The 16514-nt window shown below is 28.0% G+C and overlaps 1 protein-coding gene across 1 annotated transcript; it reads left to right on the top strand.

The window, feature by feature from the left end:
• The first annotated feature begins 7105 nt into the window (after nucleotides 1-7105).
• On the top strand, nucleotides 7106-16025 carry LOC129606449 (pickpocket protein 28-like). The gene is made up of 10 exons (XM_055516785.1): nucleotides 7106-7208; nucleotides 7304-7348; nucleotides 7403-7490; nucleotides 7989-8189; nucleotides 8376-8484; nucleotides 8601-8752; nucleotides 8818-9028; nucleotides 10534-11110; nucleotides 11196-11356; nucleotides 15966-16025. Exons 1-10 carry the CDS (start codon nucleotides 7106-7108, stop codon nucleotides 16023-16025), a joined length of 1707 nt encoding a protein of 568 aa, XP_055372760.1.
• The last annotated feature ends 489 nt before the right edge of the window (nucleotides 16026-16514 follow it).

Below are 16514 nucleotides of genomic sequence, written 5' to 3'. Positions count from 1 at the left end.
TTAATGAAGTACAAATAAAAAAATCTGATGTGGTCAGCACATAACCGACCGCAATGTGTATTGTGTAGTTAGGTGAAGCTTATAGTTAACATACCTAGAAAAATGTAAATTTGGCTATTTGGTAAAAATGTAAATTAGTAGAGTTTTGCTTTGTGCTACCCGAATTACCTGAAATGCTCGCCAGTTAGTTTCGGTAACAACCAGAACTCAAATATCAAATTTCAAAAAATTCCATCAATTCGTTCTGTAAATATGGTAAAAAATGTAAAATCGGCCCTCAGATCAGTTTCCGAGCCCTAATCTTTCCAAAAAATTTATAGATTCATTGTTTTAATATCTCGAATGTAAATTTAAAATTTCAATGAAATTGGTTGATTATTTCTCTTTATATACGCAAAAATGTATATTTCGCCCGAAGTAAATTTCTGAAAAAAACACCTGATTTCTTCTAAAAGTTGGGAGGTTTCGCGGACGGTTGAAAGTTAGGGAGTAAATCGGTTCAATATTTTTTTCATAATGGTCAAAAATGTGAAACAGGCCCGCTAAAAAGTGCAGTTCCCGAGGCCTGATATATTCCAAAAGTTGATCAATCCGTACCATGGTCACTAACATATAAAATTTCATCAAAATCAGTTCAGCCGAACTTGAGATTCACGCGTGCACACACAGACCGACGAACCGACAGACCGACAGATCGACAGGTTGCTAAAAATAGTTTATTTACACTTCCCTACCATGGAGAAGTGCGTTCCCACCGAAAACTCGATATGCAAAATTTGTTGGTATCACACAACCTACCTATTGTATACACAATACGGTCGGTAAAAAAAGTTAATATGCGCGTTCGATACAAAAACCAAATAAAGGAAAAATTTATGATAAAACATTTTGTAATATTTTTGGGTTGAATAGTTTCTTTTCTTCATGTATCAGGATTTTCGTAGATTATTACACAATAATATACGAATAGTAGAGTATTTATTTGCATATTCCTTGTCACATTTAAACTTTAATATCAATCACTATGCATGCACGTACACGCACATTTTACCAGCCTACAATATTTTTCGTTTACTTTATTAAATATAGCTCGTTATTTTATTGTTAATTTTTTTTACATTCATTAATATTACAGAGAAAGAAAGATTCTATTATCTAATATAAAAATGTAAGAATAACTTTTATTTTGCCAGAATTCCGCTATTTTTTACTTAAGATGTTTTGTTCACACACGCAAAAAAAATTTAGTATACTTCTTCTATTGGAAAACGGCATAGTTTAGTTGTTTCTTTAAAATTTTTGACGTTGTTTATCCCTTATTATGATTAATCATAAAAGTCTAAGATTTTAACAATTTGCAGACCTTAAGAAAATATCTTCATTTTGTCGGAACAAAATATATATTTTACCCCTTTTTGCAAGTAAACGGCTCTCAAAATTAGCAAAACTTTAACTTTCTGATAATAATTTTTTCGAAACTGTACAATCTTTTCCAAATTTCTATAAAAGCAAATTACTGACAATCTCACCATTGAAAATTGTGTATAATTCTTTACCTTAATTCGCTTTATTAGTCGTCGAACACTAGTAATTAAACTCTACATGAGTTTGTGCTTATTGTTTAAAAATATTTCCATTGCAAAACATATTAAAGCTAATATTAGCCCAAAAAATATAATTATCCAGCTAATCAGTAAATGATTCATTTTAAGAGGTTTCCGTATCAAATGTTGTTTGTCATCTGTAAGTATTTTTATTTTTCCTGCATGTATTCCATCAAAAAATACTGCATTCTCCCAGTAGTGAAACAAACCATTACCATGACATCTTAGTATAAAATTTTTTAATTCTTCATCCAAGTGCCAGTTGATTTTCATTGGATATGCTAAAACATAATTACCACCAAAGCATATGTTAGATAATTTAAATATTTTTTTCTTTAAACAATTTTGCTGTTTATCTAAGAATGACCACCGTTCTGTTGTAACGAAATATGAATAGGCTGTATTTAAAGTATACCGAAATTTTGAAAAACTATTTGCATCAGTTGTAATAAATAACTTTTTAAATTTTTTTGGTAATGTATTCGCTTGAAAAATAAAATCTCTTTCATTTTTTAAACATAAAATTTTCATTCTATTTCGAACCATGTCCTGAATTGTATTAATAGGTTTTTCAGTTAAGGTAGTTGTTAAAAAACTAGATAATTTTGCAAAATATATATTTGTTGCAACAAATCCTAAAATAAATATTAAAACAAAAATTAAAATTCGATATTTCGATGGATTTTTAAGAAATTTTCTTGGCATATTGATGGCAATAACTGAAGAGATAAATATTAGAACCATATCCATTTTATGTTTTTTTTTCATTTCAAATAATTTCAATCTAAGATATTCGAATACTGACAATATTGTAAATGTAAATATTAGTAAATTCCAGCTAGCAATTTGAAATGGTAACAAAGGGTACATAAAATTTGATACTGAATGACCGATCGGTACCATTAAACATATTTTAAAAAATGACAATGGATATGATATTGTAACATTAGTTTTTTTAAATGTTGAAAAAGGATGTATTAGTATTTCTATAGTTCCATTACTAATTAAATTTAACATATCAGTCATTTCCAAACTATCTTCAATCGAATAAGTATTGTTATAATTTAATTCAATAAACGTTACATTAATTTGTCGACAAAATTCAATTAAAAGATTTGCTGCTATACCACTTATTTTCAATGATTTTGTTCGAATATCAATGTACTTGAAGGCTCTTGGCATATCATTTTTTATTGGACTCTTAATTACATAGTTTTTTAAATTAATTTTTGAATATTTTTGTTCATTTTTATAATATGAAAAATTATATTTTTTAATATTTACTTCTGGATAAGGATCATAAGTATAAATTTTGTCGATGTAAAAATTCAATTCATTTTTTTTATACATTAAAATTTGGACATCGGTAAATTGATATTTCCATAAGATACTAAAACATTTTTCCAAATAATACATTATGTTGAAAGAAGAAGTTGAAATTGGTTTAGAAAATATTATTATTTTAGATGAATGAATTCCATTTAATATTAAATTAGCATTATTGAAAATATCAACCGTATTTGTGTTACAAATTTCAATATTTACAAAAATTAATACAAAAATATCCTTTTTAAATAAATGTCTTAATTCAAATTTTTGTCTTTTCGAAATTAATATTGTTGTAAATTTATTTTTACTGTTATGAATACCACACAAAATTTCATGTTCTTCTGGTGAACTGAACCATGTATTGGAAAATATTGCAGCTGTTGATAAATTTTTTAGATTTGGAAATTTTTTCTTTACACTTTCAAAAAAAAATTCTGCCGTACATATTGCTAAAATAGATGTAATCAAAATTGTTAGCACCAATAATATTTTATTACACATTTTGCAAAGAATGGTTGAAAAACTTGATCATGATGAATTTGTAATATACACTTTATTTTATATAATTCTCTTTTATAAATTTATAATACAAACAAGTTAAAAAAAAATTTCAGTATTACTTATAATGAATGTATACATATGCTGTATTAGTTTAAACTTATGATGAGTATATATATGTAAGTAATTTATTTTTATAATATTTATTACGATTTTTTTAAATCACATAAACCGAATCCTGACGAACTACTATTTGTAAATTAGGATTGTCTAATAATTTGTAACATATTTTTATACTGGACAATTTGTTAAATTTAAACTGTAGATTCTAATGAATAGACAAAAAAATTTAATTACTTAATATAATCCGTAATTACATTAGTTTTAATTAGTAGTATAACTTAATAGTGTTAATTAACAGTATATATAATTTAATTAATTATTTTTTTTACAACCTAATCATGATTTTTAATTGATAAAGAAGTTAATTGTGTATACATAGTATATGTATAATAAAATGTAATTCAGGAATTTGCTACTATTGAAATTATAATAAAATGGAATATTATTGAATTCAATATGGTTTTTATTCCTAAAAGAATATAATTCACCTGTTTATAGCTATTCTCAGTTATAAAAGAACTAAGATGAACTATAAGTTCATCTCTTTCAAAAAATATTTTTAAGCAATATTTTAATCCTATGTTTGCAGCGCACCGAACGCGAGACTGTGTATAGTCGCACTACTTATAGTGCACTACATATAAGCACGTAATATCAACTTATATTTTATTTATGTTGAGATAGAATTATCAACCAAAACAAGTTTGTTAATTTGTAAATTGTGATTGACTCGCAAATTGTGCCCATTTCCATGATATTCAAAGTTAAAATCGTATAACTTTTATTTCTTACAAAACTATTATTTAATATAAAATGAAATCGTATACATATGTACATATAGTATAGTTGGGAATACTTATGTATGTAATAATGCAAAAAATAAACTCTATCGCTGATAGTATTTTGTTTATCAACCATAATATTTAATAACATTTTCTTTTTAATTTCATAATGCTATATTAATATTCAACGTTGTTATACATATGTATATGTTTTATTCACTAATCTATGTCAAATGTCTAGGCAAATGAAAATTACATTCAAATTGATTCAAATAAAACTTTTTGTATTGAAATATTTTTTTTTTAAATGAGTTTAAACCAAATCCCCTTTCTCCAAATGTGTACCCTCGGAAATTTTCATAACATAATATTATGTTGTTGTTATTCTTGAAGCGGTTGTTATACACATAATTGTAAACAAATTTATTACGTCATGTAGTGCTTAAATGGTACATAAATCGAAAAGCACCTAAATTTACATCCAGGATGCGTTCCTTAAATGAACTTGAAAACGAAAATTAAAAATAAATCTATGTTATTACTACGCTTGATTGTAAAATTATTTCGCGTATATCCAAGCAACTATACTATTGCGTCAAAGCAAATCAATTACTTTAACTAAAAATTGCAATCAGTTTGTAAGAAATTACAAACTGTTTGTTTGCTTAATTGCATGTGATCATACAGTCGCATGTATGGGCCATAAACTCCTATAATGTACAAGACATGTTAATATTTTTGTATTTGTATGAATAAGGTTTTACAAAAAATTAGACTATAGCATTCTTTAGTCCATATATATAATTTCATACGGGAAGACAGTGTCGCTGAACGGTAAAATAATTTATGGTTAAAATTTGATTTTGATTTAAATTTAATGAATAATATTAATTTTTTGTGTTATAAGATTTATAATTTATATAAATAAATTTTTTCTTCTGTTTCTAATATTTGGTATGAAACAAAGGTGGAATTTTAGAACAATAATACTAAAATTAATTTAAAAAGAAAAATCACTTAATAAATTAGTAAGATGTGGTGTGCTTTTTAAAATTTTAATTGTAATCATATTTAAATAAAATATAATATTATATTTGATTACCTTCATATAAATAGAAATGCCTGAAAGTGTTGCGTCGAAGGGTGCAGGAGCAATAGCCTACGAGAAAAGAAGAACGTAAATGAAGTATTTTTAATTTGTAAGAGATTTGTTCTGTTGCCTGTGGTAAATATAATTGAATCAATTACCTACTATTGTTAAGATTTTAGGAATAGATTTAAAAAAGTATGTAATTTAATAAAAGAAAATTAAAATTGTTGTAATTTAGGTGAATGGTACATTTATGTGATAAAATTTATAGATTTTCTCGTGAAATATTACTAGTTTTAAGAAAAATTGATTAAAAATTTTATTCTTTTATGTAAATAAAATAATTTCTGCATATTTTTTGTATTTATAATCCTATTTTATTTTCCAAACATTCTAAATCACAATGAACATTTCTAATTTATTCGAAAATGCCTAATATAAAATATATTTCTTAACAAAATATACGATGATCAATTTTCAATACACGGTATGTATGGATTAGTAAATTGTCAAGTCTTATATAAAGATGCCTGTGTATGGGCACATGAATAAAAAGTTACGGAACACAAATGCATTTACAATTTTGTAAATGTACATTTACCTTTCCATTTTTGAATTTTACTTTTTATCTTCATCTAAAAAAGGTAAAGACAAGACAAAAAATTTTTAAAATCATTTTAGAAATATCTTCGACTAATCGCATTTTTTCCAACTTTGGTTATATAAAGACTAAAAAATATACATATGTTACTGTTTATATAACATTATATAAAAATCGATTAACACAACAAGGTTAACAATCACTATTAAACAATTTTAAATAACTATTTTCTTGAAACGCATTAAAAATCAATAAGGCTTTGGGATTAATGTTCTAAAAAATCTTTAAAAAGATGGATTTATGAGCGTTAAAATCAATTCAACATGTTTATTCTATTTTAAATATTTTATAATTAACGCTTTTAAAAAACTCAATTTTAAAGGCCTTGTTAGAACTCATTCTATGGTTCTACCGGTTCTACTTTAAAAGTATTATTGATTTTGAAACGACTCCTTTGACCCCTCATTTTTTGATTTATTTGTTTTTTACATGTTTTTAATATTTTCATTATGGTAAGTAACTTTCAATTAAATTCTTTTGCTACATCAAACATTAATATTAGTAAACAGTAATCAATATGCACATCAATTTTAAAAATTTCAAACCTATTATTAAATTTGACCCTTATACCAACTCTATATTTTAAGATTTGTATCAGTATGTTAGCAAATATTTGCGAAAATTTTTGTACTTATGTATGTAAAAAGTAATTACATAATATACTTCTTACACATTGATGAATACATATTAGTGAATGAAATGGGGAATAACTTTTTATTTATTTGCATTTTTTCCGTGTTTAACATAGATTTTACCATTATAATAAAATAAATATTGAAATTTTGCGTTAAAAGGTTCACTAATTTAAAAAAATTCAAATCCTTTCCATCAGTATAAAAAATGGCATTTGCTGAAAATTGTACAATCTTTGGCAGCTGAACTAATATTACGTAATATATAAGTATATAGCAGTTTGAAGATTTTATGAAATTGGAATTTTAAATCCGTGTCCAATATAAATTTCAACGCATTTGAAAAAATTAAATATTATTAATTTTTAAAAAAATTGTAACACATTATGGCTCTTTCCCAGAAAAATTTACTTAATACAAATCTTAAATATAAAAAGACTCTAGGATTTCCATCTACTCCTGTCATATATTTTCCTAATCGCGAAGAAGGTAATAGCAAAAAATTTGTATTACTTAATAATTTTTTTAATATAATAAAATTATCAAAATTTAATAAAATTAATAAGACGGTTTAAAAAACAAAGAGAAAAAAACTGGAAATGCTGATGAAAAAACAAGCAATAACAATGGTTTTAAAATGGAGTTCAAGCATTTTTTAAGAAATTTAAAACAAAATACACAAGATTTTTTGATAAATTCGTCTTTGCATGGCCTTAAATATACTGCAAACGGAGAATTAAGTATTTTTGAAAGGTTTGTTGCTTATAAAACGTTAAAATGTTAATAAGCTTAAAAATGTTTTTTATGAAAGCAAGGTTAAAAATGAAATTGTGTTATACATTTTTGTATTATGAACAAATTTAAACATAACAATTTAATTCTTATTTAATTCTGGCCAAGGTTGTTTTTTCCTTTTAGTTGGCTTGAATCATCATCAGATGTAGTTTTGGATACACTTCGCAGTTGCTTTGCAAAGAAATATACATATATGTGAATAAATATATGTACATATGTATGTAAATCAGCATTGTTGTAAATTTTGTCGACGTTGGCTAGGTGTATTCAACTGATTGATAGATTCTGTTTAGACCGGCCAAATCGACGGCTTAGTTGGAATTAAATAAAAATATTTTTCTATTTAAATTTGTTTGAAACAAATACATACATATGTATATTATTCCGAAGATGAAAATCGAAAAAAAAAAGTCAAAATATTTTTATATTTTGTACGTTTTAATTTAAAATTATAATTGTTTTCTTGTTTTACAGGATATTTTTTATTATATCCTTTGTTTTTGTGGTGTTAGTATCTGGTTATTTTATTAGTAATGTGTGGAATAAATGGAAAGCAACCCCAATAATTATAAGTACAAGTCCATTACCAACCTTCACCAGTTCAATACCGTTTCCTTCAATAACAATATGCAATTTAAATCGTGTTAGAAAGAGCCGAGTGGCACAATTAGAAAAGTACTATATTTTATTCACCTTTAAAAATTTTTAAAAAACTGTATTGTTATTAATATTATTATTATTATTATTATTAATATTATTGTTATTGTTATTATTATTACTGTTAATATTAATACAATAGTCAATATCACTGACAATTGATTTGCAAAAAAACCAAATGTAAATATAAATAATTTATTGCAGGGGTACCTATAATTACACTTTATTATGGAGCCTGTGCAATCAAGATACTGGAAATTATTTGCCTAATTATTTAGGCAGTTGGAAAAACTTTCGACCTGTTATGCTAGAGGTATTTAATTAATTATTGTAAATTTGTATATATACATTCATGCACACATGCTTGTATATATGCATCCGAGCTTATCATTTACAATATAATAATTTGTTTTAAATAAAATAAATCAGATGGCGCAACCTTGCAAGGAAATGCTCCTTAATTGTTCATTTGGGGGTAGATCTGTAAAATGTCAGAATATATTTCATTCGACATTGACTGACGATGGTTTGTGCTGTAATTTTAATTCCGTTGATCCGCAATTTATGTTTAAAAATTTCACGTAAATTTAAAATAATTCTGTTTTTATTATTATTTGGTTAATTAATAATTTTCTTTAAAGAGTAGTACTTCAGATAGTTTTGATGAAGTTAATAATTTGAATATTACTGCCATAAACTGGACACCCGAATCTGGATATCCGGAGTCTAATAAACTACCACCTTTATTTGTTCCGAGAATAGCCCGCGGAACAGGAAAGCATATGGGTCTAACTATAACATTAAACGCTTCATCTCAAGAGCATTTTTGCTCCTCCACCAAAGGATTCGGTTTTAAGGTACAAATATTTTCGAATAAAATAAAATATTATATTAACATCCCCTTAAACCAAGTTAATCAATACGATTGTTATTTAACTGATAATAATTTAATTATTATACTATTGTGCTATTGTACAACAATTAAATTAAAAAAAAAATTATTGATCATGAAACAAAAGGTGATTAACAAATTTTAGTTATTACACACAAAAGTCACGTCATAAAATTTAAAAAAAATGATCTGCTTTTATCATCTTCATTGGGGCTCAAAATCTCACTGTCACCTCCAAGCGGTGAGTCCTGTTAATGGCGGAGGTTAGAAAGGTGATTGAAATGAGCAAAGTTACATTCGTGTCGTAGCCATGTCTCGCGGCGAATCCCTTGCTTTGTGGACTTCAGCCTGATATCTATACGTCAGCTAACAACATGCGTTGATGACTGCGTGGCTAAGGGGGGGCTTAGTCGTTAATGGTATGCTGGGCTCTGACATGAGTGACCATATTTCCCGCGCTACTCGTGGGACCACAATGAATAAGGAAAAAAACATCAACAACGATTACAATTACAACAACGACAATAAAGACAATAAAAACGGCAAGGACAACAAGGACAAGAGTGAGGTGGCCGGTAATGCCATGATCGGTGCTCCAGGGAGGAGCTTCTTCTCACGCCGGTGGAAGATGAAATAGCGGCTACGGCGGAAATAAGAGGAAATAAGAGATTGGCGATCAGAGGAAAGAAACATAATTTTTCTGGTGCCTCCAAAAGACGTATCGCGGCATTCATCAGGGATGGTATGTTTCCTAAAGAAGCCTGCGAATACGAAAAGAAAAGGCTGGAAAGGCTGAAGACCTGCGAAATGATTGTTACCCCCTAAGAGGGAAAGGTCAGGGAGTAACTCCTGACATTTCCCTCTTCACTGGCGGGACACGAAAGGGTGCCGTCAGCCAAGATGTTTCGTCCAACATCCTGGGGAAAGTTCGCCGTAGAGTTGTTAGGAATGAGCTGGAGCCGGGTTCGCACTGTTGCGAATTTTTTCACGGGCCATTGCCCGGTTTGATATCACCTGCATAAGCTGGGGAAATCCGGCTCTGCCCAGTGCAGATTTTGCAGGGACGGTGATGAAAGTGCCGTGCACATACTTTGCGGCTGCCCGGTGCTGGCTGTCCGGCGGCGCAATTGTTTTGGATAGGGCTTGTTAAGCGTTCGAGAACTGCTTTCCAACTCCCTTAGGGATGTCTCTGGTTTCATACTTGGAATGAGGATATTGTAGGAGGGGCGTGGGAAGGCTACAATAAGTCGCAAATGGCTGCGGTGGCCCGGGGGAAACTACTGCCCAACTCGGTGCCCTTGAAAAATCTACAATGGTCTTCATTGTCCTACATATTCAATACTGAGTTTGGATTTACACTTTAAACTGATTTCGCACTTATATGTTTAGTTTTTATAATTTACGAATACTGTCTCATTTCGTTTACATCTTTGGCAATTTGTTATACTCAGTTTATTTTATTTACATAAGGTTTTAGTTCACAGTCCAATTGAGCAACCAAGAATTAGTAATTACGGATTTTTGATTAACACTGGTACTGAAGCACGTGTTGATATTCTTCCAACGTATTCTGATGCTTCACCAGCTGTGCGTTCCATTAATAAACAAGTTAGAAATTGTTTATTTTCCGATGAAGGAAATTTATCTTATTATAAAACCTACACTAGAAAGAATTGTGAACAAGAATGCATTGCTAAACATATGGCTCGAGAATGTGGATGTGTCTTATATTATTTACCAAGATTGGCATCAGATATAAAAATTTGTGGACCAGTCGATAATGATTGCACGAGACACATAGAAAATAAAATTTCTGAAGCAAATAATAATATCACATGTGAAGATTGTTATCCGGCATGTTTTGATTTATCTTATTTATCATCAATTTCTTCTGTAAAGATTAACCCAAATACATTTATGGAATATAGTAATATCTCTAAACAAGAATTAATTTTGAACGATATAGCAATCGTTCATTTCTTTTATGGCAGCAACTTTTTTCGAAGCATGACAAAAGATGAAATTATTGGATTTACAGAATTTCTCTGTAAGTACAATTCTTTTATGAAATTTATTTCAATTTCTAATTGCACATTATTTTTGAAACTTTATTCCATATTTTTTCATTCAAGCTAATACTGGAGGTTTGTTGGGGTTGTTCATGGGCTTTAGTATATTTTCGTTGATCGAAATAGTTTACTTTTTAACCTTAAGGCCCTACTGCAATTACAAAATGACGCCAGCGAATAATGTAAATGCATATTACAATTCTCAGCGTAATAAGTCCGAATTGGTAATGTTTATTGTAAAGCTTAATTTGCAATTATTTTTCTTAAAAAATAATTTCATAAATACATAACATATCATTATAAATGCACCGCAATCTTTAGCTATAACCGACTAATAAGAATAGATAAGAATACAGCAATCCCTCGATATACGTCGTTTTTGAATCCTGCCAAACATGACGTATGTATATCAAAAGAATTAAATTTATTTAAAAATCCTTACATCTAATACATTCATACTTTTGTAATTAATTATAATGTTTGTTTTTATGTAGTAGTCTTTAAGTTCACAGAATGCAAATATGTACATACGTATTTATTTGGACACATACAACATTGTAACAAATGCAACAAAACATAAAATTAAACTATTACAATTGAAATTCAATTTTTTTTTTTATTTTAAAACCTAACCTTACTTCATATAAAAAAAATTACTAGTTGAACCTAAATAACAAATTAAATTGAAATATAAATATGATATTCGCAATGCTAAAAATTTGTTATTTCAAGGGAAATTATACCAAAATTTTTTATTTAAAGAAAAAATGCGTCAAAATTTATAATTAAATTCTCGACGACGTACATATATAAAATCTGAAACAACGTATGTATATTAAGAACGAGGAACAAAAATCACGCCGAAGTATATCAATACGACGTATGTAGGGCTGACGTATTACGAGGGACTGTTGTAGATTTATTCAGAAAACACACAATGCGGCCACATATATTTATTTTAACCACATTATATTAATTTTTCATATTTTTTACTCATATTTACGATAGATTTAGGTTAATTCCTGCTTTGTTGCTTTTTTTTTTGTTTAACTATGACTTTATGTCTTTGAATATATGCGTATGTACCTACAAAGAAGTTGAGTTCTATTGCGATTTCAATTTCAGGAAGATTGGTGTCGGGAACAAGAAACTAAAACAACAAATCACAATTTTTTAAAAAACATAAGGGAATCTAAGCAAAATGGGGGGAAACTTAATAAAAGATGTGTTAACATATTCAGCAGAATTTTAAAGCAGAAGACTTCTACAATAATTTACCCATACAATGAATAAGCTAACTTAATAAAATTAATCAATTCAAAAAATATGTAAATATTATTCATTTTTTTTTTAAATTTTCAAAAATGTTAAATTCCTAAGGATTTATTATACTATATGTTCTCGTTCTTTGCTTCGATGCTCAACCGACTGTACTCATATTTAAATGAGAGTCGCAACTTTTAATTTTTCAAATTTAAAAACTTAAAAGTAGTGTAAAAGTTTTTCTTTTGTATTTTTGAATTTTTGTCTAAAAACTTTATATCTGAAGTTGCTAAAAAATTAAAATTATTTACAATTGGCCTTGTGAGATGCTTCATGGGTAATGAAAACAACTTGTATTTTTTAGCATAATATAAAAAAATAGCATCTAATGTTAAGAATGCAGTATACAACAAAATATGGTAGAAAATGTTATTTCTTAACACTATCCCGGTTTCCATTGGTTTTATTTCTAGAAGCATACAAAAATATGGCAGATGATTAATTTTTTTTAAGTGCAGTGCGAGCGTGTCAAATTAAGTATACGTCGGAATATAAACACATTAGCGTGTAAAAAGTGAATATACGTGGTACGAGTTTTCCCAGGTATTGAGGATGACCACGTAGTTTATGCATACAAGTGAAAAAAAAACTGCTAGTGTAAAATTACATTTATAAAAATGTTACTTTCATCAAATAAACTGAATATTAAAACAACAACATGAATACACAACAACAATCAACACGTAGCAGCTAGGTTTCAAGTATTGGTTACTAGATTTTCATCTGTTGCAAATATTTTTCTAGTTAGTTTAGCTGTTTACCTAGTTTATTCAACGAGAAAAACATTTTTCACAACCGCTAATCTAGTAGCAGACAATGATAGCGAATTTTAACGAAAAAAAATTAATGTAAGTTCACACCAAATTTTCATGATAAAATTTTAACAAGTTTTTTCCATTTTATATTTTGATACAGATTTGAAAACTTGAACCTAAATGAATAAATAAAAAAAAGATTTTTGAAGTTACGGACAGATCTTTATAAATAGATAAATAATATAGAAATAAAATTTTTGAGTATTAAAAAATATTTTAAAATAGTAAAAATTTTTGTCTAAAAATCAGTTTTTTTTCAGGAACTACTTTCCAGCTGTAATGACCACATTTCAAAGTAAAAATACTAGGTATGCCTAAATAAAATCCAGTTGTACTAGCTAACTACATCTAGCATTCTTTCACTCGAATCCCAGTTGCAAGAGCTGTAAATTCTAGTTGAATACCGCGCTAGATTCTAGTTATGCCACAATACTTCAACTAGTTGTAGCGATAAATTTCTAGTACTCAAGTCTAGTTTTTTCTAGTTTGACGAACTGGTTTTTCAAGTTGTTTTGACTAGAATAAACATCTAAGGCAATAGTTATTCTAATAAAAAATTCTCCTAGTAATAATACCTAGACTATCTAGTAAAACTAACTAGGATATGACTAGAAACTCTAGTAAAGAAATTTTACTAGAATCTAGTTACTTTTTTCTAACTAGATTTACAACTACAGTCCTAGTGATTCCAATCTAGTGACTCAATCTAGTTATGACTACCCGTTTTCTAGTCGATTTTGGTTTAGAGAGTACATTTAAAATTAAGTACTATACAATTAAATATATTTACAAGCTTAAAACTGACTTACTACTAGACAGCAAACCGTTTTCAAAAACAGCAAACCCTTTATAGGGTGAAATTGAACAATAATTGAATTGGAAGCAATATAGGAATTTGGAAAAAAGGGATAAATTAAACAGCGTTGGAGACAGCGTTAGGAAAATGCGTTGTATTAGAGTTTTGGGTTCATAGGGTTTGACCAATATTCTTATCTTTTTTTCTAACTGCCACAACTTTTTGGCCCGAAAACTGCTACATGTAAAAGATGGTGCAGCACATGCAACTGGCAAAACAGATGAGATTTGCAAAACTGCAATGGCGAATGTTCCGTCTACAATCCGAAAATCGGATGACTCTGAAGCGGCTTGTCTTTGTTTCCAAATATAAGAATTATGTTTACGAGATCTTCATGTCGGGAGGATGGTTTTAATAATATTTTTTGAAGTGCCACCTTTAGAGTCATTTTTAAACTATTTTGTGAAATGCCAAATGTCACATCTGTAATCGTCTGCAAATAAGAAAAAATTGTTTTTAATATTATTATATCACAATATGATGTTTAATATAGCTTATAGATCTTGGGGTAGTCGTGGAAAATAAAATAGTATTTTTCATTTTATTAATTGTTCCTTCGACCACCCCTATCGATCAGAACATTTTTCCTTGTGGAAAGTCCTGCATGTAAGTGTATTATAGTAAACGTTTTCCTGAAAAATAAAATTTACTTTATCTTAACACAGTATAAAATACTGCACCTCGTATCTTTTAAATATGAACTCATACTGTTCTATTTCAAAACCGTTTACCTTCAGTGGTTAGCTTGGTAGACTAAAAATATATCAAATGTATTTATATATAACTTAACGTATAGGTAAAGAAAAATACTTACATTTTTAGTGTTGGAATTTCGATTTGATATCACTCTGAAAGAAATAAAAAAATTCGATTAGATTTAATGTGCTTTTGAAATAATGTGCTTTTTAAATCCTTTTATTAATTTACCACCTAATTTTCCAATATTTCATTTTGTTATACTTTACCGTTGGGAGGCGCCAATGAAAAAAGAATAAGTACATATCGAAGGCTTATGGAGAAAATTAAAATATAATCACATTTTGAAAATTTCGAAATAATTTGAAATATTGTTCATATATTCATTGAAAATATGTAGTGTAGATAGTGTATTATAAGAAAGATATTTTATTTCTAGAATAATATTTTTAGAATAACATACATTTTTTATTTTATAGAATTGGGAAATTAAGATCATTTTCTTTTTTTCGTAGAATCCTTCTTTTAATCTTTTCTTATTAAGGTTTCAGTTTTTTTTCAATGATTTTTTTGTTAATTTATTCTGTGATTTAATTATCCAAGATACGGTACCAATATAAATTCCATATTTCGCTGCTACTTCTTTTCGATTTTTTTCGCTTTGAACTTCTTTCAATAGTTTTATTTTTTCACTAATACTCAAGGCTTTCAAATTTTTAGCGTTTATATTTAATATTTTTGTTTAATTTATTCTAATTGAAAATCCGTTACATTAAAATAAAAAAACTTACTATTTTTGACAACGCTGTATATCGGCTGTTTGTCAGTTATAGCAACATGCGAAATAGAACGTGTTTCACCTATTATGAAAAAAAATTATTGCAATTTTGCAGTATCAAAAATATATCTCTCAAAAAACAAATTTGCACTTAAACGAATAAAAATTTATATAAAAAAATTTTTTATGATGAAATTTTTAAGCACTTATATGAAATTGTGCACTTATAAGTATTGCGCTTACTCAAGCTAATTCATGAGAACTAGATACGGTACATGGGTATTAAAAAGTTGTTTACTTAGGCAAGTTGCGCTTAAGCGTGTTCTACTATATTTATATATATATATATATGCATAAACTTGTAGATCGTTGAACATGTTTTAAAATATAGACAAATAACTTTTGAAGTATCAATTGGTCGTTGAATATTATTTATAATATCAGTGGCCAATAATCCTGATGTGAATATTGCAGTATGGTCTGCTATAATTGAGGATTCACAATTTGTGACTGAAGGGAAGTCGTGTAAATATTATAAAGCAAAGGAGCCAAAACTGATCCATGAGGGACACCAGCATTTATATGTTTATTGATAGATTTTTCATTGCCAACAGCGACCCGAATAGTAAGGACGTTAATAGTAAGCACAACGTGAAAAAATAGTTGACCGTGTCAACTCTGTAATACCCGTACGAATTTGTTATCCTATGTGCAAGGAAATATGTCACAGCTGTCTACTGGATAGACTACAACTTTAAGTTACCGTATCAATTTCTTCAAAATTTCAGTACTGTGTTTTTTAAGATATTGCCAAACTAAGTTGAAATTGTATGCCAGCTACTAGAAACAGCCAATCTCAACGAATTTTATCAAACTCATTGGCCCAATTAATATATTCGCTTGTGTTAAATTTC

This window comes from Condylostylus longicornis, unplaced genomic scaffold, assembly GCF_029603195.1.
Source record: "Condylostylus longicornis isolate FDR11 unplaced genomic scaffold, ASM2960319v2 ptg000018l, whole genome shotgun sequence".
Lineage (NCBI taxonomy): Eukaryota > Metazoa > Arthropoda > Insecta > Diptera > Dolichopodidae > Condylostylus > Condylostylus longicornis.
Note: the sequence above shows the minus strand (reverse complement) of the source record. Positions and strands in the feature narration are given on the sequence as shown.